Source organism: Akebia trifoliata, chromosome 3 (genome assembly GCF_017979445.1).
Source record: "Akebia trifoliata isolate Shusen 1 chromosome 3, ASM1797944v1, whole genome shotgun sequence".
Classification (NCBI taxonomy): Eukaryota; Viridiplantae; Streptophyta; class Magnoliopsida; order Ranunculales; family Lardizabalaceae; genus Akebia; species Akebia trifoliata.
Genome location: NC_141377.1, coordinates 53,025,105 through 53,048,058, shown reverse-complemented (window position 1 = coordinate 53,048,058; position 22,954 = coordinate 53,025,105). Strand labels below are relative to the sequence as shown.

The following is a 22,954-nucleotide window of genomic DNA, read 5'->3' as shown; positions in this document are numbered from 1 at the left end:
TTTGTGATTTTGAGTCGTCTATCTGTCTCATTCGTGGATGATAACAAGGTGTATTGGATAAGTTTAATACCATGCTTGTTATTTTCTTTCATTTGCAAAAGACTGCCTATCTATATTATGAGACGAGTTGAATGAGCCGAGACAACTCGGATTGAGTCATGAGTCATGACCGAAACAACCAAGCCACGTGACTCCCGCTGTTGGGGACTGGGGAGCGAAAGAGAGCAAAAGTTGCTGGAAAGAAGGGAAAAGTGTGAAATTATCAGGGAATAAATGGATATTTTGAAACTTTGGAGGCGAAGTTAAAATTTCCTGAAAACGCTGATCCAACGAAAGCCCTACGCGTCATCACTCTCATCAGAACTGACACGAGGCCACAGAAACCATCTTTAAAGCCTTGTTCTATCTCTACGGCTTTCTCACGGAACCCAACTGAAACCAAGACTCTCTCTCTAAGAACAAGGAATCTGAAATCAATTTCTCTGTTTTTTTTTTTTTTTCTCCTCATCAAGATCGAAGATGAGCTCTCAGATCTACAGATCTGCTTCCAGGACTTTAAGGGCACTAATTTCTGCCTCGAAGAGTTCTCCTCTCTTTGTTGGTGAGTTCTGAGTTTTATTTTTTCCTTTTTTACATTTTTTTTGTTTGTTAATCTGAACTTATTGTTTTACTTTTTAGTGTGAAAGTTTGTTATTTTTCGTTTAATCTGAGTCCATTTCAGTGGTCAATTTGATGTGACTTACTAAAAGTATTTTTTTTTCTTTCTTCATTTTGTAAGCAAGATCATAGATCTGTAAAAATGCTTCTTTTTGGTTGGTTCAAACTGCTCATTTCAGCTATTTTGGTGAAAAATGCGTTTTCGTCCCGCCTTTCTCACCAAACTCTATGATTATAGATCCATCTAGTATTATTTAAATCTATCTTTTGATTGAGACATTTGATTTGCTAAGCGTGCTATGTACTTGATTATCTTTGAAAAGGTATTTTTTTTTTTTTGTGCTTGTATCTCATGTGTAGGTGACAACTTCGATCTGTGTTAGATTCTTTCAATTTCACTCTATGCTTGAATTATTACGAATGTTTTAGAAAAATCTATTGCTTTAACAGTCATTTAGTTTTTTCGGCAAATCTATAATTCCATCCTTCTATGGTGAAATTGGTGTTGTTTTTACAGTTGTATTATGTAATTCATCTGATTCATTTTAAGGATTACTTTAACATGGATTCTTAGAAAGTAGCTTAGAAATTACAACGGGATCTCAGTCTTTTTCCCTTTCTTGTTCGATTTCCTTGATGAGGCTTGTAACAGAGAAGTTTTGAGGAGATATTAGAGATTGGTCCAACTCGAATCTCTGGTTAGGTGTTCTGTGTATTTAATCTAAGAATCTACGGCGAATAGGTCCTTCTCACTGTCGAGAGCTCAAATATTGTTCTACCATTAAGATTTACGGAAGTGTTTTTAATGCCATTGAGATCAATTGGTTTCAAAGACATCTCAAGTTGCGTGTTCTTTGAGGATTTCCCTTTTTAGATGGGAATTGCTTTAAAGTTCTTGAGGTTTTTTGGTGTATTTTGCTCAATGCAGACCTCTCATTCTCCTTCTTTTCCTTTAATATTAAATTTCTTGACCTATCAAGAAAATAAAAGTAAATAAAGCTATGTCTAGTACCCAAAGCTGCCTTAGCATGTGGAGATTGGGTTTCTAGGAGTTGGGATCTGAAGCCTCAATTTTTAGTTATATGCCATGTTTCCTGTCTTTTTCAGCGGAGATATTTTCTCTGCTGTTTGCTTTTGCTGGTCTAGTTGTTAAATAATTGTTGACTATGTCAATGCTGCTTTAACTTTCCTGTTTATAGCTTTTGACAATCTTGTTTTCTTCTTGTTTAACTCTCCATAATTCATCCCTTTTTCTTTTTCTTTTTTTCCTCCAAAGAGAGGGAAAAAAACATCCTAGCTGGTATTGTGAAATGGAAAGTGAACACTTCTGTTCTTTCGATAGAACTGTAAGAATTATTACTCAGCTGATGTTTAGTGTGAATCATTTGAATCTGGGTACACAGGTTCTTTCATATTCGAAATTCCCTTCATAATTAACAAGTATAAGAATTAAGTTTCATATGTAGATTAATTAAGTGAGCAGAACACCTTTTTCTTTTATATCTTAACAAATCCTCTCATGCGTGTAGAAGGGAGAGCTGTAGCAGCTGCAACAGTAACCTCATTCAGAGGAAAGGTGTCTTCCCCGGCTTCATTTTATGGGAGGGCAGATTCAAGGAATGCATCCAGAGGTTGGGTTTCAGGAGCACTTGCCCTTCCTGCTGCAGGTTTTGGCTACAACTTTTCTCTTGTCAATTCTTCCCATTTTTGAGTTTATTCATGACTGATTACTCTCCATATATGTGTTTTTGTTTTTGATAAGTAGTGTTCTCCATATTTTCCTGTAGGAGAAATTCAAATACATCTTGTCTGTATTTGAATTCTTAATATGATGCACTTTTACTCTTTGTAGAATCCCTTTAAGGTCTTCTTTCTAAATTCATGAAATATATCTTTTCTTTGTTAACTGTGATACTGGTACATTTTGTGAAAGATAGCTTGGAGATCCCACTGTATGCAATGCTTGGGCCGATCAGGACCCTTGCTGCCTAAAGCAGGGTTTCATTCAGGGCTACTGTAAAAATATTTGCCAAGGTGTGCCTAGGTGATAAGTATTTAGTAGTGTTACTTGTGAATATTATCAGTTTTAATCTCCCATGTTTCTTTCTTTGTTTATAAGTAGAACTATTACTCTTACAACTGCATTTTGCTTTTTCTAATTTTCAAGACTTTGAGACCACCATTCTGTAAAATTTTGTCAAACTATAGTTCAGTTTGATTGTTTAAATTGGTGTCCAAAATCGATACATTGTTCAGTTTGCACTTCCAAAGCAATCAATGTGCAAGGTTTTTTTACAGTACTACATATTTTATGAAATTAACAAAAAGTATTATCCCCTGGGCATTGTTTGGGTGTTGCAACAGACCCTTGTCACCTCGCATTGCCCAACTCTTTTGGCTACGCTATGGGATCCTTTGGAAAGCCTTCCTCTCAATAACAGCGGGATTCCTTACTGTAGGAAAGAGAGGCAATGAAATTCCATCCCCAACATGGATTTCTGTTCCACCAACTTCACGGCTCATTTACTTTCTATTTCCATTCCCGGCTTTAAGACCAGACAATGAGCAGGGAATGCATTTCATGTTTTTAACTCTATACCTTTGGAAATTCTCTACCTAGCACTTCACAACTTCAGTTATCTTTATTTTTAATTTTTTTTCGCCTTCCATTGCATTAAAGGACATGATGGCTTGAAAGTAAAAGGTATGAGTAGGAAAACACTGATGGTAGTGATTAGATGAAGTCGGGGCAAAGGAAGAGGGCTTTTGTCCTTGTTCAAGTTATAGCATGTGGCTTTTGCAACCTCTTCTACAGAAATTATAACACATATAACTGGTTGAAAGAAAAGGCGTGGGCTGCATTCTAAAATTGAATGTTATCTTAGACTTCTCCTGACATTATATCTTACCCCTGAACTATGGCCATCTGTTCGCTACCAGCATGCAAATCTTCCTGCATTGATCAAACCTTCCTGCTGATCCTATCAATGCATTATTCTCTCTCTCTCTCTCTCTCTCTCACTCACACACACACACACACACACACACACACACAAACACACGCACGCGCGCGCCCGCACACACACACAAGTTGGTAAGCTGGGATCTAATTCATGCCCTCAAGATTCACTAAGAGCTTTTTAGGAACTTGGGTGGACTTATGAAATCGTACTTCTCCTATGGCCACTGTGAAATAGAAATGCTTATTCAGACTACTTTTTCATTTATGCTAATTTTTAACATCTGTAAATGTGTTTGCTGATTTATAACCTATACAAGCAGTTAAGTTGGAAACTATTTTAATTGAATTTAAATATTAGGATTTTATTTGAATTTTAATCAAATCATACTTGAACATATTATAAAAGTTATGATTTGGCCTAGGATGGGATCCAACCCCCTTCATGTTTGCCACATGTATTCCCATCCTTCCTATAGATCATCCTATTTTACGGGCACTTTACATTTCTATACTTCTAGTTCTATGTAAGACCAGGGATTAGACATTAATATTCCATATTGGTATTGGTTTTGAATTGTAAACGTTAGAAGTTCGAGTAAGTATTTTTTTTTTCCTTTTTGCAACAATGTTTCCTGTCGTCATGTTTATGCAGAATCTCTTTAGAATCTTTTATTTTAATTCTGATTTCCATTAATGAATTTTCTTCGTCCTAGTTTACATGCTTCAGGAGCAGGAGGCACATGCTGCGGAGGTACTCCAGTCACCCTAATTGCATCCTTCACTATGAACATCTTCTGTTTTGCTTCTTTATGTTTGATAACATACATTTGCACCTTCTTTTTTATTTATTTATTTTTTCAGATGGAACGCACTTTTATTGCTATCAAGCCGGATGGAGTGCAGAGAGGGCTGGTAAGTCAATCACTGAACTTTTCTGTTTACTACTCACAACGCCTTAAGGATAGATTGTTCTGGATTGTCCCAGAACATGGATTGGTGCAGTCACCATGATGTATTACTTGCGTTCTCTTTGTTCCTTTTTACCTGCTCAGATCATGGTTTATTGGAACTTCTGTTTCACTTGTTCAGACCTTGTGTTTTTGTTTTAAATTTTAAAATTTGCTCAGATCACGTTTTTGTTTGGACTCCATTCAAGTTGGGAACTTCTGAATCCTGCCTTTATCTTAAGCTCTATGCCGGGTTTCCAACTTTTATTGGAACATCCTCCTTGGATGCTCGTTGTTATGGTCTGGGTTAATTGTTTCCCCTTTTTTTTTTCCCAGATTGCAGAAATTATTTCACGTTTTGAGCGCAAAGGTTTTAAGCTTGTGGCCGTTAAGTTGGTGGTTCCTTCCAAGGATTTTGCTCAGAAGCACTACCATGATCTTAAGGAAAGGCCTTTCTTTAATGGCCTCTGTGACTTCCTTAGCTCTGGCCCTGTTCTTGCCATGGTGAGAAATATGAAAACTCTCCTCGTGTTTTACAATATGTTTTTTTTAAATGTCAGGCCTAAAGTTAATTTTTTTAATTTATTTAGGTTTGGGAAGGTGAAGGAGTCATAAAATATGGTCGAAAACTTATTGGAGCTACAGACCCGCAGAAGTCAGAGCCAGGAACTATCAGGGGTGATCTTGCCGTTGTTGTTGGAAGGTATTGATCAGAATTAATGAACTACGGCGATTTTCATGTGGTTTATTTCTTTTTTGCCCATATTTTTTTCTTTAGAAAGGGAAAATGATAAAGCAACCAGTGAACCTATTACTTTTCTCTTGGCAAGTGATGTGGTTCAGATGGGCTGTCTAGAGAGTGCGTTCATTTTCTAATGGCGTGAAAATAATTGTCATATATTTAGAAAATTAATTAAGACGACCAGATCAATCATGTTTTTGGATGCCAACAATTGATGCTTGAAACTTTCCTTAGTAAGGAAAGTGATTTCTTTCTTAACAAGCCTTGACATGCGACCCAATTTTTTTAAAAAGATTAAATACATATAATACCTTCGTTATAATGGATATGTGATTAAAAGACCTGAGAGTATTATAGGTATTCAATCATTTAAAATGACGTGAATCCCACTCATTTGTTGAGTAACAAAGTTGACAAAGTAAGAGAGTTTTTGTTATATAATGTAACAGATAGGCCTGTCCGGTAAAACTCTCTTTATCTCTTTTTTTTTAAAGATAGAAAGAACAATATTTAAAGCATTCTTTATTTTCAAAATTTTTTTGGTTGGGTAATGAGTTTGGTTTGGTTCTTATTTCAGTCAGATTTCGGATTCGATCTGGTTTTGCATACTCAAAGACCAAAATAGAACTAAACCAATTCGGTTTCGATCCGATTTTGGTTCGGTTCTTCTGTACATACCTAATTTTTTTTTTTTTTTTGATAAGTGAAAATAATTTATTGAAGAGGGAAAGGTCGAGATGACCCTCCCAAAAATGGAGCTACAAACAAGAACACAGAAAAAGAAAAAAAAAGAGCAAAACTTAAGGACTCCCTTCGCGATTTCAAACCCAATCTCATCTACCCAAGAAGTCCTCCAAATGAACTCCTTTTGCTTATGCAAAAACCGCACTCCAAAGGAAAAGAATGCCAAGTAAGTCCAAACAGATCTCATGCGCTTCTTTCTCCTTACTTTCGAAGACCCTCAAATTTCTTTCTTACCACAACCCCCAACACACGAAGGGAACCAAACTCCATAACTTTCTCTTGAAGGTGATGAAACAATCCCCCACTCTGACCAGCTATGAAAAAATTCCCACACTGAGCTAGGAAGGCACGCTGAAATCCTAAACAATGTGAAGAAGAAAGACCACAACACTGAAGACACCACACAATGGAGGAGAACATGACTCACTGATTCGCCATCCACCTTGCTCAAGCTACAAAAATTAATTGAAATAATGCCCCGCCTCCTCACATTATCTAGAGTGAGAATTCTACCTCTAATCCCTGTTCAAATAAATAACGCCACCTTCGAACGGACTGAAGGATCCCACACTTCCTTTACAAGGAAGTGCTCATAGGAAGGAGTCAGAGCTTGATAAAAAGAACGAACTGAAAAAATGCCCTTCTTATCCAACAACCAAATTCTCTCGTCCTCCAACTCAAGATTAAACACCTCCAAATCCAAAGCCGCCAATTACTCTGCAACTGTCTCCAACTCCCAATCATTGAAAAGCCTCTTGAAACCCAAATCCCACCCTCCACCACTACTAGAAGTCACCTAGAAATTATTCACCTGGTCGCCTTTCTTAGCTGACACAGAATACAAACCCAGAAACTGACCCATTAAGCGTGTAAGGCCACACTAGAAATCCTCCCAAAAAAGAACCGAGGAGCCTACCCCACCTTTGAACCTTAACTTGTCAAGAAGCAATGGAAAAACCTTTTGAATACCCTGCCAAAGTCCACAACCATGAGAGCCGCAAATTTGGCTACAAACCCGGAAACCGGCCCGTAAAACTCATTTGAAAGAAGCAGATAATTTCAAGATAGAATAAAAGGGCTGATCAAAGCTAGCAACACGGATTTTAAAAGAGAGTACTACCATGTTATACCATGCCTTTTGAATTGTGATCTACTTTTCTTGTTCTAGAGGGTTGGTTTCTCTTGTAGTTTTGATATCATGCTTATTTTATGTTTGATCATTCTCATTTTATGCATATCATGATAAATTGCTAATAAATTTTGCATGCACGCATACTTTATCTTATAAATGTCTCTCTCCCTTTGACATCAATTTAAGATAGAAAAAACTATAGCACTGACAATGGTAGAGAATTTTCTTAACATTTCAAACTAGTAAAATTTTAGATGATAATCTTATTTAGTGAATAGAAATAGAAAAACACATATAGCATTTGAAAGAACAATTTTTTTCCTTGTTCTTTTGAATAAAAAAATTATAAGTACACCTTCGATAGCTTTGTGCTTCTTCGGCATTGTCGTTGATTTTGTCAGCCATCTTAGAGATTCCACCACAATCTCTCCCTTCTTTGTATTCTCCTCTTCCTTCATCGATGGAATCCTTTTTTAATAGGAAGTAGTCTTATTTGAAAGATATCTATAATTTGTTTATTAAAAAGAAAAGTGAAAAAAATGTATTTTCAAATATTGTACGTGTTTTTCTATTTCTATTCAGTAAATAAGTCATAATCTAAAGTGTTATTATTTTGAAATGTTAAGAAAATTCCCTACCATTGTCAGCTTCATAGTTTCTTATATCTTGACTTGATTTCAAAATGAGAGAGACATTTATCAGAGGAAGCATGCATGCAAAATTTATTAGCATTGAATCAATTACCCCCCAATTTTATTTATTTATTTGTTTATTTTTTAAATGAAGAATGCTTAAAATATTGTTCTTTATATCTTTAAAAAAAAGAGACTTATTATATTACAAAAACTCCCTTAAGCAACTTTTGTTACTCAACAAACCTTGAATGGGATCCACGTCATTTTAAATGATTGAATACTTATAATACCTCTTTTTAATCACATACCCATTATACTGAAGGTATTATAAGTATTTAATTTTTATAAAAAAATGTGGGTCACACGTCAAGGTTTGGTAAGAAAGAAAAACACTTTCCTTACTAAGCTAGTAAGGAAAGTTCCCACATCATTTGTTGGCATCCAAAAACTAGTGATGTGAATGACCTCCATGGTCTTAAGCTGTTGGGTTCACCTTTAGAAACTTCACCGTCATGGAGAAATATGTAGTGTGGGGTGAGTTGCCATCCACTTGTGAATCTGATTGATCTAGTGCAGGTCTTCATGATGAGAAACATTTTCCAAAACTGTAAATTCTAGGATAGTCTCCTAATCTATCCATGCATTTAGTGACGTTAAATTCTGTAATGCTGCCGTCCAGTTCATTGGAGTGTTTACATCCTAAGCTTTATTGATCTGGTTTTCTGCTTCAACTCTTTAATCGCACAACCATCATAACCCCATGAAATCCGTTTGCTTTTGTGTTACTGTGCTTAGCCTTTGTAAGCCTTTGTTTTCTCTGCAGAAATATCATCCACGGGAGCGATGGCCCAGAAACTGCTAAGGATGAAATCAACTTGTGGTTCAAACCAGAGGAGTTGGTTAATTATGCAAGTAATGCGGAAAAGTGGGTCTATGGTGTCAACTAATCATAAGTCTTTCTTCTTTTTTGACTTTTTTTGTTTTTGTTTTTTTTGTTTTCCAATTAATCTTTTCGGCCGATACTAATTTACTGGTAGAAGATAAATTGGTTCGCCACCAGCAATATGGATCTCATGATCAAGTGAGGGAGTAGAGAAGGTTGGGCTTATCCATTGTCATAATTATCAAATAAGGTTGATATTGTGGAGATGGTGAATCTCCATTGCGCTGTTTCAAGAGATTAGAAATATAGAATTTTGGCAATAATGCACCCTATTTAGGATTCTAAAATCACCAGTTCAATGCATTTCCTTTTTATTGTCTCTTGAAATCTTAATCCAAGTTACATGGAATGTTGCTAATGAGTTGGGCTCTCTAGTGTCACAGGAGTGAGTATATGTTGTTGATTTTGGTATGTGAGTCTTCTTGAGTTCTATATATTAGTGGATTGGTTTTATACCTTTGCTTTATGCATGCAATCAACTCGAAGGTAAGATTTTCTACAAGTGTCTTAGACAATTGGTATCACCTTTTTAGTGTCATCCGATACTTCATAATATATTATTCTATGTAAAGCACAATAGTTATGGCACCATGGAAGAAGGTTGGGTCACGTTGAATAAAAATTTGTGACTTCTAAACGTGAATCTTGATCAGACATTTCATCATGTTCACGCTAGGACATTGGAGGAAAATATTGGACAGCCAACAACTATCATAATAAATTGAGCATAGAATGGATGGGAATATTGAGATGAAACTGAATTTTTTTTTATAGAAAATAATGCATTCGAAATTGTTTTAGTAGTTCAATAGGTGGATTAAGTTAGCAAAAGACTTGGATGGTTTTGGCATGTTCAATGAAGATTGATTACAACACTAGTTAGAAGGGATGTTTAAGTTCCTAAAAAAATCAAAGTAAGAGAATGACCCAAAAGAACTAGGATGGATATGGAAACTAAGAGGCATCATTAGAGAAGGCGATCAGACCTGAGGTGATTCACCAAAGAAGTCTAGAGTTGAGCCTTTATTTGTATTTATTATAACATGTAACTCCATGGGTGGGAGATTCTAAAAGTCCCCCACATCATATAAAGAGAATTTTTTTGTTTAATCGATGAACCTTATTTTGAAAAGCTTCTTACTATATAATCTACATCTTACTCATGGAAAAACAATTTCTTAAACTAGTAATAGTAAAATGCACGTGTGATGGAAGTGAATATTTATTATATGTTCATTTTTTATATAAAAAAAATAAATTAGTTAATGGATTGTTTTAATATTTTATTAAAATAATTTAGGGTAAATTATCATTCCATGAGCTGAATTTGATGAATTTGCCATTTTAACTAATTGTTTGAACTTGCGAAAGTGCAGGTTTTTCAAGTGATTAGTTTGCGGGTTTAAAGTGACAATCTCGCTGATGGAATTGTAAATCCGTCAAAAGTTGATCACATTTTCGTAAATATCTCAATAATTTAATCACAAGTAAATTCATTTAAAAAAAAAAAGAAAAGGATCACCCTTCTTATAAATATATAAAAACACATTTATGTCCATAAAAATAGTATTTATGAAAATTAACTTTATATTATTATTTATATAATAATATATTTTAAGAATAAGTTTATAACAAAAATTGGGACCTGTTGAACCTGATTATTATTTACAAGATACATTGTATAAAATCATAAGATATTGTTAATTCTACTATTGGCAAAAAAAGGGTATTTGATCGGAAAGAGTGAAGATGATAGATATTTTAGGAGAAATAAAAGTGATAAATTTGATAATATTTTATGAACAACAGAAAAGAATTGAAATACGAATGATAAGAAATAAAATCTGAAACGTATTGATGAGGAATATAAAGATAAATAAAATTGTTTAGGAATGTTTGAAAAAGTAGGGGTATCCCAAATATTCTCTAAAATGTTTTTTCACGGGGTTTCACACTTTGCTGAGGAGGAGATGTGCATAAAATCATAGATGCTTTTCACTTGTATCTCGAGGAAATAATTTATGACCACCTCATCAGTGCAGTGTGAAACATAGTGAAAACAAAAGTTCCTCTCGGATTTTTCATATCTCAAACATTTAACAAGGAGTACGTTTCCTCTAATAACGTACAATGTCTACATGACACATTTTTATTAGAGTTCAAATACTTCAGGCTGCATTGACTGATTAAAGAGGCTTAGGTATTTTAAACTCTAACAAAAATGTGCCAAGTAGACACCTTACATTCATTATATGAATGGGACATCGTTCTAGATTCTAACTTACAAAATGGGATCTGTATGTAAAGAGTCGTGATAATCTGACTCCCCTAAGTGGCATACTCAAAATATTCTCTTGATGTGGCATGTGCTAGAACCATAAATCGTTTTTGCCTCGGTTACACATTTGCACATCCCCATAAATATGTGCAGTTGTGTATGTTGATGCAAAGATATCTCTGGGTCTAGCACATGCCACATCAGGAGAGTATTTTGAGTATGCCATGTGGGAGAGTAAAAAAATCATTACTCATATGTAAATTCTTCTATACTGTTAAGATGTGGGTATTTTGATACTTAATAGAATTTGAAAAAAAAATTAACTAACATAAATTTGATCACACTCCAATCCGCCTTCTTTAGGGTTGGAAAAAAAAAAAATATATTTGAAAATTATTTGCGATCAACTAGTTGCACACCAACCTTAAAGAATGTGGCATTTTTCTAACCTACATATTGCACTTAAATATGTAATCTTTTAGGGTTTAAAACTTATTCATCTTTTTACAATTTTATATTCTCTGCTTGTGTTATATATATATATATATATATATATATATATATATATATATATTATATATATATATATATATATATATTATATATATATATATTTTGGTGATCTATTTTTCTCATGATTTCTTTTGTTTGTGTTCTCATTGGGTCAACTCTAAGGTAGATTTTCCAATTTTTTTTAGAAATTAATATGAAACTATGTTTGGATCTCATCTAATGGACTTCCATGATCTATGAGCGACCTGAAGTCTTGACACAAATATATTTTTTATCCAGCTTCTTTATTGTTTCATTATCGCTGAATCCCAGCAAGGATTTGGAGGCTGAATCCTCTTCGTAACAGTAGCAAATGAAACTCTTTACTTTTGTACAGGGCTTTCTCAAGCCAATGCAAATAATGCATCTTAAATGACTCTGGATCGGCAACACAGATAATGCCCATGCGCCTATAATCCACCCTTTTAATTCCTACGAATCAAAGACCCTGATTTTTAAATTTAAAATGAAGAAAGAAATAGACCCTCTTGTCAAATTTCATTCAGTAACTCTTTTAATAGGCTGTATTATGGCACAACAGACACTAATGAACCAAAATAGTTTTTACTCCTAATCTACACGAGTAAAAAGATTGAAACTCATCCTATCTAATCTCAACCATTTTTTGGCTATTTTTCCAAAGGGAACATCAAAAGCCAATTGCCATTGTATAAAAAACACGACATACTTATAAAATTAATAAGATTTATATGACGTTAACAACATTGTTTACATATTCTTACATATTCATAAAATGAAATTAGAATCAGAAATTGGTTAAATTCAAAATCAATTTAGAAACAAAATCTTGCACTTTACTATTGAATTTGGTTCATATTACATTTCAAACTCATAATTAAATTTATCATAACAAGCTCATAATTAAATTACAAAAAAAACTACTTACCATTTTATCATAACGACTAATCTTCTTCAAAAGTATATGCAAAGATAATAAAACCAAGCAAATCCCATCCTGCATGATCACATTCTCTTTACTTCTCCATAACCTTGAATATATTCTCTTTTATGTGTCTCGATGAAATCCCACCAATGAAGAATTTACCAAGATCAGATTCCATTTTACTACAATTGTATATCAATGGTGCTCCATCAGCACCTAGGCATTCCAAATAGAAACTTTTTTGAAAAAGAAAGATTTATTGGACTTTCTTGCTACTTGGCTATTATTTTTTTAGTTTTTTTCTTTTTCTTTAAAAAAAATTATATGTGTCAGTTCTCTAAGTACTCTATAAACATCTACACTAGCTCAAATATAGAATTGCATTTTCTAAGCATTCTATAACTGACTATCGGGACAAGTTGGCTACGACACTAAAATGTTGGGAAGCTTTACTATGTCCCAATATTGGATGACCATGTTAGACATGGGTCATTTGATTAGTTCATGGTATATTGTCTTAGTACATGTTTCAAAGAACCAATGCCTTGGTCCTTACATTCCTCCCACTAGTATCACCTTTCATTGCCACTCTAATCGATTTATCGCTACTGACTACATCAATAAAAGTAATATTGCCCAAATATACATGATTAAAAATATGCAATTGGTAGATATATTGTGATGAATTTGCGATTGGTTGGCCTACATCAATAAAAGTAATATGGCCCAAATATAGATATATTGTGATGAATTTGCGATTGGTCATATATTTCAAGGATCAAATCCATGGTTGATGTGATAGAACCAGAGATTGTTGAGGGAGAAAAAAAAAAAGTAAAAGGAGTGCAACATTTTTTTAAATTATTTTTGGACTGTAATCATCCATATGAAGTACAAAGTAGAACTTTTAAGTGATGGAGGGTAATTGGTAATTGATTTGTAGTCAGTGTATAAGATCATGGATTTTAATATTACACATTTGTAGATGATCCAAAAATTTAACAAATTGGTTGGACACTGGTCCAATTTTTATAAAAAATAACATTAACAAAAACAAGAGGAGATTTAATAGTTTTTTTTATAACTAAACTGACCTTAATAAATATCAATATATGTTGGTGGTCGTATAGAGAGAATATATGAATTTTGCTTTAAAAATAATGATTTTCCCCACATAATCATCTACCACATATATGTTCGTTTTGGATTCCGATAAGCTCTGACATTCAATTGCAAGAATTGGAACATATTATATTTATAAAGTTGTGGTTTCAACATTTGAATGAGTAGATACATTGAATTTCTAATAAAGTCAAATTTAAAATTTTCTTTTTTCAAATATTTAGCATATAAAGAAGAAAGTTATCATATAGACTTGCACAAAACGGGTCAGATAGCAAATAGTGACAGTGATTCTAACATATAAAACTTAACTAAAATGTTTATATAAGGATACGAACCTACTTTTATCAATTTTATCAATTTCCTCCAATATTTTAGTTGTGCAATTGATACTCTCCAATTTAATATAGCTAGTCAAGCAAGGGATTCAACGGGATTTCAACATACAAGCCTTTACCAACTTAGTTAAGTGACATCTTCTTCAACTTATATATCTTAAATGATCAAGCAATTCAAACTGATATTTTTAATGAGTGAAATTGTATATCTTGATTTCGATTTTATATCTATATGAAGGGAGTGAAACATAGGAATTGTGTGATGGATCACACAAGATAAGATTGTAGAGAGTAGAATGATACATGAATGAAAAATATCCTGAAATGCATGATTTTTCCCTCGAGTTGCATAAAGTGTGACTGAAATTCCAAAATCTAATTTGAAGATGACTGGCAAAATTGAAGTAAAATTCATTAAATAGTAAAAAACAGAGAAATGCCATCATTGCTTCATGGAAATGCAAAAAATTTCGGACAAACCCATTTTTTGTGTGAAAGACTATAAAATGGGTGTTCTGTGAAAATATTTATCGAATCACCCATTTTTATAAATATTTACAAAAATAGCCATGTATCCCTAAGTATTTAATTTACGGCTATTTACCCCCTCTAGTGAACCTATATATTCTTCTCAAAGGCATAAAAAGATACATTTATCAAATTATCCAACCCTACTTTTGATAATCATTTTCGAAAAATAATTAAGAAATCAGATATATGATCATTAATTAGGATTGATCAGATATGAAATTTGATTTGTACTGATATCATAACATTAGTTTTGGATGGAGGATTTGTATTTCAATAAGGATTTGATCTGATAAGGTTTCACTTTGATTTCTTTTCGAATTCGACCAAGAACAACCATGTCCTATCTGATAAAATAGGAGGAAGTATACTAATTATAATATATATTTTGTTTTAATATATTAAGTTTATTTAGGTTTTGTATATAAAGTTGGGTTAGGCCCGATCCAGATCCGGTCAGATTGTTATTGGATGGGGCTTGGATCCTAATATTGACTTGAGATTTGTCAAAAGCCCGATCGGATATGAGTCCGCTTCAAACCACATACAAGGGGCAATATGTCGACTGTTTGAAAGTGAAGGGTTATGTAAATATTCACAAAATATGTATGTACTTTCTGATAAATTATTATTTTTGAGAGGGGCAGACTTGAAAAATATTTCTTCGACCTTTTCCGAAGCAGAAGCCGTTTTTAATTTGCCCTAAAAGGTTTCAAGGGGTTTTTTTTTTTAAATTTAATTCTTTCGATCGTAGCTCCTCCGAATCTCTAATTTCAGGAAAGATTTTTGCTGGATTTTATTTTTCGGATCTCGATTAACTGATCTTCATCTGTGAAACGGGTAATTTTTTCTTCCTTGTTGGTCTTTTCGTGTGTTGTTTTCATCTTATTTTAGTAAAATTTCAGAGACTTGTTGAAGCTATTGTGAAGTTAGGATTTTATTTTGGAGACTTATTCTTTTAATTTCTTTTAATTTTATTCTATTTGATTTATGTTTTTCTCTGTTCGTTAACTTGCAAAAACCTCACCTTTGTTTGGATTTGTGTTCTAAATCCTATTCTATGAAGAATAGATTTTCCATGTATGATGTATTATGTATCTATTGAATTTTTTTTTTTTTTTTTTTTTTTTTGGTTTTTTGGTTTTTTTGCAGTTAGGGTTGTTATGACTTCAATTTATCTGTCGATAATTTTAATTGGACGGAACCCTAAAGAGTCAAGCAGATATATTTGATAATAAGTGGAATTTGTAAAGATTTATTATTATTATTTAGTAATCTAATTGTTTGGATTGTGTTAAAATGTGACGTCCACTCGAAGGGCATGATTACTAGCTTGGGTCAGACACACACATATAATTGATTAGTATATATTCATTCAAAAGGAAAGATAACAAAAGGAGGTTGAGTAGAGCTACCTAACTTGTTTCTTAAAAGCACAATAAACACAAAGTAAAGCAAATAGAAACAGTACAGCTATGTCGTGATCCTGCTTTTATGGCTCCCAACATAAGATAAAATCCTTCTAATAGTACTTTATGCATGTACATAAGATCCTACAACAACGATTTCTATCTGTTAATATATATATATATATATATATATATATATATATATATATATATATATATTGTTATTGCAATATCAATTAAATGGTCTTGGATCAAGTATATAGTAGTACATTGGATCAGTCCATTTCAATGTTTTTCTTGGGATAAACTTAGGGCCATTATTTTCTTGGTCTAAAACCTTTAATACCTGAAAAATGGTTCAAGTAGACACCAGCTCAAGCTATTTAATTTGGATTGTAGGTTCGGGGGTGGGGAGTTATTTGTTTCTCTAAGAGCGATTCCTACTCTCATCTCTGCCATACACTTCAATCTTCTACACTGAGAGGGGTAAGGAGGGTGGGAGCCGAAGCTTTTTTGTTTGGTAGGAGCATAAAGATATGGTGATCATTATTTCTTGTTTGAGTGGTGAAAATTTGTTCATGGGTACTGTCTTTGAATATAAAGTTCTTTGTTTGCACGTGGACACTTGTGATAGGGGATGCTACTCATGGTTTAAACTTTCGTATCGTATCTAAATGTTTTGATCGAGACATTCTAGTTTCGACCAAGACTGGACATTGACCTCAAAACCAGTGCTGTCAAATGTGACCGCATATGCGATTTAGGGTTTTTGGTTCATTATGCCATGGCATACCAAAGTATGCGATCGCATATTACTCCAATGGGCAATGATTTGACCATTGGAGAATTAAATTCAAGTTTTTTTAATCTATCTTCTCCTACAACTACCTTATTTCCTCCCCCTATTCACACATTATTCTAAGCTATTTCTTTTATTCTTTCAGTCACATATATTCTTTTTGAATCTTATTTTTACTTTATTTTTTCAAAATATTGAGTTCATGCATTCTAACATAAGATCATAGTATCCAATGATTAAACTATTAAAGAAAAATCTACTTTAATTGTCTAGAACTAGAACTAGAGCTAGAGCTAGAACTTGATAATTAAAGTAGGCCACCTTCGTATCATGAATGGTTTGTATATTATTGACTATTTAGCTTCTTGAGTTCTTTTATTCTTGTTACTAAATGACTAAATGTAATCAATTTTATTCAATTTGAAAAAATGAGTGCTATCCAAAATCCAAACATATTGTTATAGGTTTGTTTTTATTTTCTCATATTTTTCTGATTTTTTAACATTTCCCCTGTTTTTTTCTTCTTATTTTTTACTTGTTTATTTATTTATTTTTTAAATAAAAAAAATATTCTGTGCAATATGCATTCGCATATGCTATTTGATAATATTGCTCTAAACCTTGAGTGTTTTGGATTGTCTTGGAATGTTTCAAAATGTTTTGGTTGAGGTAGTCTTGATTTTTCTCTTGACAGAAAAACATTGCCTCAATTCAATTATTTTGAATTGAAATATTTATTTCTTGATGCTGTTGATGGTTATGTAGTCCAATTCAATACCTTTTTTCGGATTAGTTTTTTAATACAATCTTCTTTATTTGACGAGTAAAGGAAATTTTTTTTTTTTTTGTTGTTGGTATATTTGAATTTAAATGTTATAAATTAAATAAATAAAAACATTAAGACCGTATATCCAATGCTAGGGATTAACTAGGTATTTGTTCTCCTAGACTAGTGAACCCCTGTTGCTTGATTGGCACATTTAAATGAGCTAGATCAAATTGAGTAGAGTAAAAAAATTGAAAAGAAGTAAATGATTAGTAGTACACCTGCTAGTTAGTTGTGACAGCCTTTATATTCGTTCTTACAATAAACAAGAATTAAGGTCGTCTTCCATTGTCTCACTTGATTTTTCTTTTTCAAACCTTGCTTTGGATTTCTTGGAAGAGAGGTCGTTCTTGCCATGTGATATTTGATTGCAGAAAATGTTTGAATGTCCTTTGCTGGTTCTATTAGTTCTACATCTCCTTTATAGCTTTTTGTGGGTCTCCATGTTTGTTTATTTGCATATTTATCATTTACAACTTAATCTATACTTCCAGATGGCTACTAAACCACTAACAAGTGAAGCAATTGCGCTTACAGAGAAGAAAATGGACATGAGTTTAGGTACGTTAAGCTTTTGAGTCTTGTGCAGTTCTTGTTTTTATATAATTTTACATCAATTCTGAGATGCTCTCCCCCTATCTCACTCTCTAACACAGATGATATCATCAAGATGTCCAAGATATCTACATCTAAAGTTCAAAAACAGCTAGCACCAGTAAGCATTATTTTTCGTTCTGGTTCGTATGCTGTTTAAAATTTGATACATATGTTTTTATAATTGAGGAATCTGCTCTACAGAACAAAAACCAGAAATTTTTAAATGGTGCTCCTTCCGAAGGGAACTCCTCAAATGTGCGGAGGTTTATGGATTCTAGATCTTCATTTAGACAGGTATGGCTGTTGGATATATTTAAATCCTTTGAGTTTTTATTTATTTATTTTAAAAGAGGAAACTAACAAGGTTTAAAATATTGTATCGATTGAATTCTTCTTCGTCTTAAGTTTCAATTCTATTTTCCTTGACGGCGTCGTGCAATCCATATTTTGTCTGTAGGGGGTTCTTGCTCAGAGAAGGACAAATTTCCAAAGGAACCAGTTTCCATTGGCAACTGAGGTTGCCAGGAAGGCTGCAGCTGCACCTATCCGCAACAGGCCTCTTTATCATAATAAGATGGCTAATTGGAATAAACAAAGGTATTCCGATGTCACATGTTCATAACTGCTCTATCTATGTAAGTAATACGTATTCATCTTTACTGTTTTTCAGGTAAATAATGGGATCCTTCCCATCATTTGGTGACGTGTTCCCCATGTACTTTCAGTTAGTATATATGCAGACTCATATTTATGGATCTGTTGAAACATGAGATAAAACTACTTTGATTGGTTTCTGCTTAAGCTATCTAGTTGGTATCGTTGTCACCAGAAATTTATCTAGGTGCTGGACTTGAATGTTTTCTACCATTGCCATACAATATAGAATTTGTACATTTCAGTCATCCATTATTAACTTCAAACTGGAGGATATTTCTTGGGCCCAGTTGTTGGAGCAGTTAATTATGGGTATGATGGCTAGAACTGTATTGGGTGCGACATTGATGCATTGGTGTACTGAGTTTGGGCCTCGGGATTGGGCAGTGTTCACTTCCTATAAAGTTTGGATGAGAATTTTTGTGTGCAGAGAAGAGTCTATATATTGCACACTAGGGTCAGCATTGCCTAATATGGAATCTAGCTTTTCTTATCATTCTGCAGATTAGCTTGGTAAAGGTGCTCTTATTTTGGTTCATCGTGGCTAACTTGTACCGAGTTGCATTGATTGTAAAGTTGTGATTTTGATTTGTAGTTTCATGAACTCTTGTGCTCATTGAACTATGGCAGGTATAATTTATAAATGGAACAGTCTTCAATGGTGAGATTCAATGTTTCTTGCTTGAACTGTTAGATTTCATCTACCTCTCCCCTTCACAATGAGTTTCAGTTAGGCCAACCTATATCCATAATCCTTCATGCTTCAACATTTTCCGCCTTTTGTCTATTCTGTATTGGTGGGGGTTCCTGGCTGCATATGCTTCGCCTGGGAAAGATTGTGTAACACATAAATAGTGCATTGGAGCTCATCTTTGGATTTGAGCCAAGCTTTTTTCAGTCCTTCGCTACCAATTCTTGGCATTTCTAAAGCTCTACACTTTTATGGTTCTATTGTGCCCTTGATAGCTATCACATCGATGATTCAGTCTTAAGCCACCATGGGGAATTGGTATGAGTTTCTGTAAACAAAAATTATCTTCCTCGTATGATGGTTACATGGGAATAAATATGGGGACTCTTGTTGAGAGTGCAGGTTGTGTGCCATCACATCTGTCATTTTATTTCAAGAAGTTTGGGAAGATGTACTGGAAGTTAGATGAGAAATGTGGTACTTGATGCGTCAAATCAGTCAAAATTTGGCAGCCATGTTATTGTCTAGTTCAAGTTGAAACCTCCCTCTTAACTTCTTGCAAAGTTTTTTATCCAAAGGTTTTTTGGATGTTACTTGGATGGGGTCATGGAGAGGAGAACCATACCTTTTGTTGGGGTTTCTAGGAGTGGGTTATCTCTAAACTGAGGCCATTAACATCAGATAAAGTCTGGAACTTAAGGAAGCTGGGACTGGACCTAGGAAAAGCATCTACGTTTATTAACGTGATCATTGTATTCATGTACTGTTTTGTCTTGTCTTCCTATTAGGGTAAAAAATCTGTAGAATCTTTAATGGTAAGTTTGCTCACAACCCCCTTGATTTTTATTTAGTAGTGCTCTTTGTTTAGAAAATCATCAGATATTCTACTGGATCGTTGGAATGTGGTGTCTCACCCTTTGGTCTGTGATGTGCCACAAAATTCCTTTTTAGTGATGTACACTGGTTATAGTTCTTTTTCTGGGTGCAGGGTTGCAGCTCCTCCGGTTCAGAGGAAGAACATTGAGAGAAGCTTTGTGAGGAAGGTATTAATGTTGTTTTCTCCATGTCATACTTTGTGTTGAATTGGAATCGGAATTACTATTTTATTGTGTAATTGAGGTGTTTCCCATTCGTAAGTCCCATGAATTGATAGGTATGCTATGAATGATTGCTACAGTATTGACGCTTTTCAGAACATTGTTTCTTGTCACCCTATACTCAGGATCATTATCAGCTAATCTATGGTCTACTCTTTTAAAATGCTTATGGATTTGTCATGTGCAACAGCAACAGCAGGCAAAGGTTGGACCTAAGCAGAGGCCTCAGACTTTGGATTCCCTCTTTGCAAACATGAAGGAGAAGAGGATGAGAGTGCTGTCTCAGCAGAACAATGCACGAAGAGGTGGTGTTGGTACACAGCAACAACAGTGGGGTCGAGGTCGATTTTAGCCAATCAGAGGCTTGCTTAGTTTTATGTACAAATTATGGAAGTATTCAGTGTTTTTGTCATCTTGGAGCACGGTGCCATCATGGAATCTTTTCCCATCTTATTTTTCTTCTATAATTGCATCAATCATGGATGTAATTTTCTTTGTTGATGATTGGGATTGTCCATCAATAGGCTGAAGTTCAACATTATGAATCCTATATATCCATGTGTTTTTTTTGTTTTTTGTTTTTATTTTAAATTTAATTTTAAATTTTATTATTTGTTGGTTGTGTTATGTACCAATAACTTAATTTCAATTATTTTCTTACAAACCTAGTCATACCAAGGAAGTTAATTTTTATTGTTAAGTAATAAGTATTATTTTTGATATCATATCATTCAGGGTTCTGAAATTGGTATCTTAGTCGAAATTTGGTTCTTATTTTTTAGTGTAAATCTTGGAATGAATATTTTTGAGGAAAATCTAATTTGAGAGAAAATCAATATCTATGATACATTAGGATTGATTTTCATCGAGAATTACCTCCACCATATCTATGAATTTCCAATCAAAGAAAACTTCCCTTCATCACCATATATGAATTATCTATATGGATGCAAGAAGTAAGAGATCTACTTCACAATTGAGTTTAATTTGAAACAACCGTGAAATCACTGTTTACGGGACAAAAATAAAATGCTTCTGGAGGATAAGAGAAGTCAATTAGCTTTTCTTGACCTTGAAAAAAATGCATCAACAAATTTTAAAAACATTAAAGATAATTCTAAAAAATAAAATGCTTCCAATTTCAAAATTTAAATAAAAAAACAAAAGTCAAATTTAATATATATATATATATATATTCAAATATTTACAACATATAGAAGAGAGAGAGTTATTACAAAGAATTGTTCGTCAAATTAAAATTGTTAGATCAAGAATGTGAACTTACTCTTATCAATGTTACCAATTTTATCAATTTCCTCCGATATTTTAATTTTGCATATTCTCGAATTTTTCTTTTTGCTAGGCAAGCTATGAGTTTAATGGGATTTAAACCTAACTCTTGGATGAAACTCTCATTTACCAACTTAGCTAAGTGGCACCTTCAACTAATATTCTTCAACATGATAATTGTGCAATTGATATATCTTAAATGAGCAAGCAATTCGAACTCATATTTTAACGAATGAAAACTTGCATCTTGACTTCGATTTTATTTCTGTGGAGTGAGAAAAAATGGGACCGATCACACAAAATAACTTTCTAGAAAGTAGAATGATACATGAATGAAAATGATCCCAAGTGTGAAATGCATGAAAAGGGCATGTTCATGCGCACATGTATGAAAAGGGCTTATTTGCAATGTTATTTTGTAATTGGTTAAAAGGTTTGGTATATTACATAATAAAAATGATATTTTGTAATTTTGAAAATTAATCAACTTTATTCCAAGGTTGTGAGCTACAATTTTTTTGGTTCTTATCAAAATGATCCTGATTATATGAAGTTCAAATATGAAGAGAGAGGGGCATTTGTGGGATCCAAAATTTGATGTCAAATCACTTCTACTTAGGAGCGGAGTTAGTAAAGAATTGGTTGGGGCACTTGCCCCTCATAGAAATTTGAGACACCCCTCTATTTTCAAGTAATTACATGCCCCATTTATCCCCACTCCCTCGTCTCTCTCCCCATTTGCCCCCACACCCTCACATCCCTCCAATTTTTGCCCCTGCTCCCTTCAATTTTTTTGTTGATGACATTGCGTCTTGACCAGGACTTTTCATATACTAATTGGAAATGATCTAAATATCATTTTCTTCAATTTTTAAATAAAAACCTCTAAATTTCTCTCTAAAATCAATTATCTTCAAGTTCTTCAACTATACAACTAACCATAGTTTGCCCCCACTACAAGAAAATCCTGGCTCCACCCTGTTTCAACTTTGCCTTCATGGTAGAGAAAAAGAGAAATGTGCATGTATTTTGATGAGAAATGCCATCATTGCTTCTTGAAAATGCAAAATTTTTAGATACTTTAGCAGGTGAAAAACACATTTTGTG

At 33.5% G+C, this 22,954-nt stretch overlaps 2 protein-coding genes across 5 annotated transcripts; both read left to right on the top strand.

Moving 5' to 3' along the window:
- The first annotated feature begins 321 nt into the window (after positions 1 to 321).
- LOC147407930 (nucleoside diphosphate kinase 3-like) lies at positions 322 to 9,089 on the top strand. The gene is made up of 7 exons (XM_086436728.1): positions 322 to 601; positions 2,187 to 2,324; positions 4,333 to 4,370; positions 4,481 to 4,531; positions 4,903 to 5,070; positions 5,157 to 5,269; positions 8,643 to 9,089. The coding sequence occupies exons 1-7, from the start codon at positions 520 to 522 to the stop codon at positions 8,764 to 8,766; spliced, it is 714 nt and encodes a 237-aa protein (XP_086292854.1). The 5' UTR covers positions 322 to 519; the 3' UTR covers positions 8,767 to 9,089.
- A 6,076-nt stretch (positions 9,090 to 15,165) lies between these two features.
- Positions 15,166 to 21,126, top strand: LOC147407929 (uncharacterized). Of its 4 annotated transcripts, none has more exons than XM_086436725.1 (8): positions 15,180 to 15,324; positions 16,293 to 16,379; positions 18,013 to 18,079; positions 18,175 to 18,233; positions 18,317 to 18,409; positions 18,573 to 18,712; positions 20,449 to 20,503; positions 20,748 to 21,126. In XM_086436725.1, the coding sequence occupies exons 3-8, from the start codon at positions 18,013 to 18,015 to the stop codon at positions 20,907 to 20,909; spliced, it is 576 nt and encodes a 191-aa protein (XP_086292851.1). In that variant the 5' UTR covers positions 15,180 to 15,324; positions 16,293 to 16,379; the 3' UTR covers positions 20,910 to 21,126. The 4 variants fall into 4 exon arrangements, with proteins under 4 accessions (XP_086292853.1, XP_086292850.1, XP_086292851.1 ...); XM_086436726.1 differs by having other exon boundaries at positions 16,293 to 16,413; XM_086436727.1 differs by lacking the exon at positions 16,293 to 16,379 and having other exon boundaries at positions 15,166 to 15,324; positions 20,754 to 21,126.
- Positions 21,127 to 22,954: the final 1,828 nt, after the last annotated feature.

Excerpts from the sequence above, each read along its gene's own strand:
- LOC147407930 (XM_086436728.1), top strand. The coding sequence starts at position 520 with ATGAGCTCTCAGATCTACAGATCTGCTTCCAGGACTTTAAGGGCACTA. Across the intron at positions 602-2,186 it reads GAGTTCTCCTCTCTTTGTTG|AAGGGAGAGCTGTAGCAGCT; the intron begins GTGAGTTCTGAG and ends TCATGCGTGTAG. Across the intron at positions 5,071-5,156 it reads CTGGCCCTGTTCTTGCCATG|GTTTGGGAAGGTGAAGGAGT; the intron begins GTGAGAAATATG and ends TAATTTATTTAG.
- LOC147407929 (XM_086436724.1), top strand. The coding sequence starts at position 18,013 with ATGGCTACTAAACCACTAACAAGTGAAGCAATTGCGCTTACAGAGAAG. Across the intron at positions 18,080-18,174 it reads GAAAATGGACATGAGTTTAG|ATGATATCATCAAGATGTCC; the intron begins GTACGTTAAGCT and ends TCTCTAACACAG. Across the intron at positions 18,713-20,448 it reads GCTAATTGGAATAAACAAAG|GGTTGCAGCTCCTCCGGTTC; the intron begins GTATTCCGATGT and ends TTCTGGGTGCAG.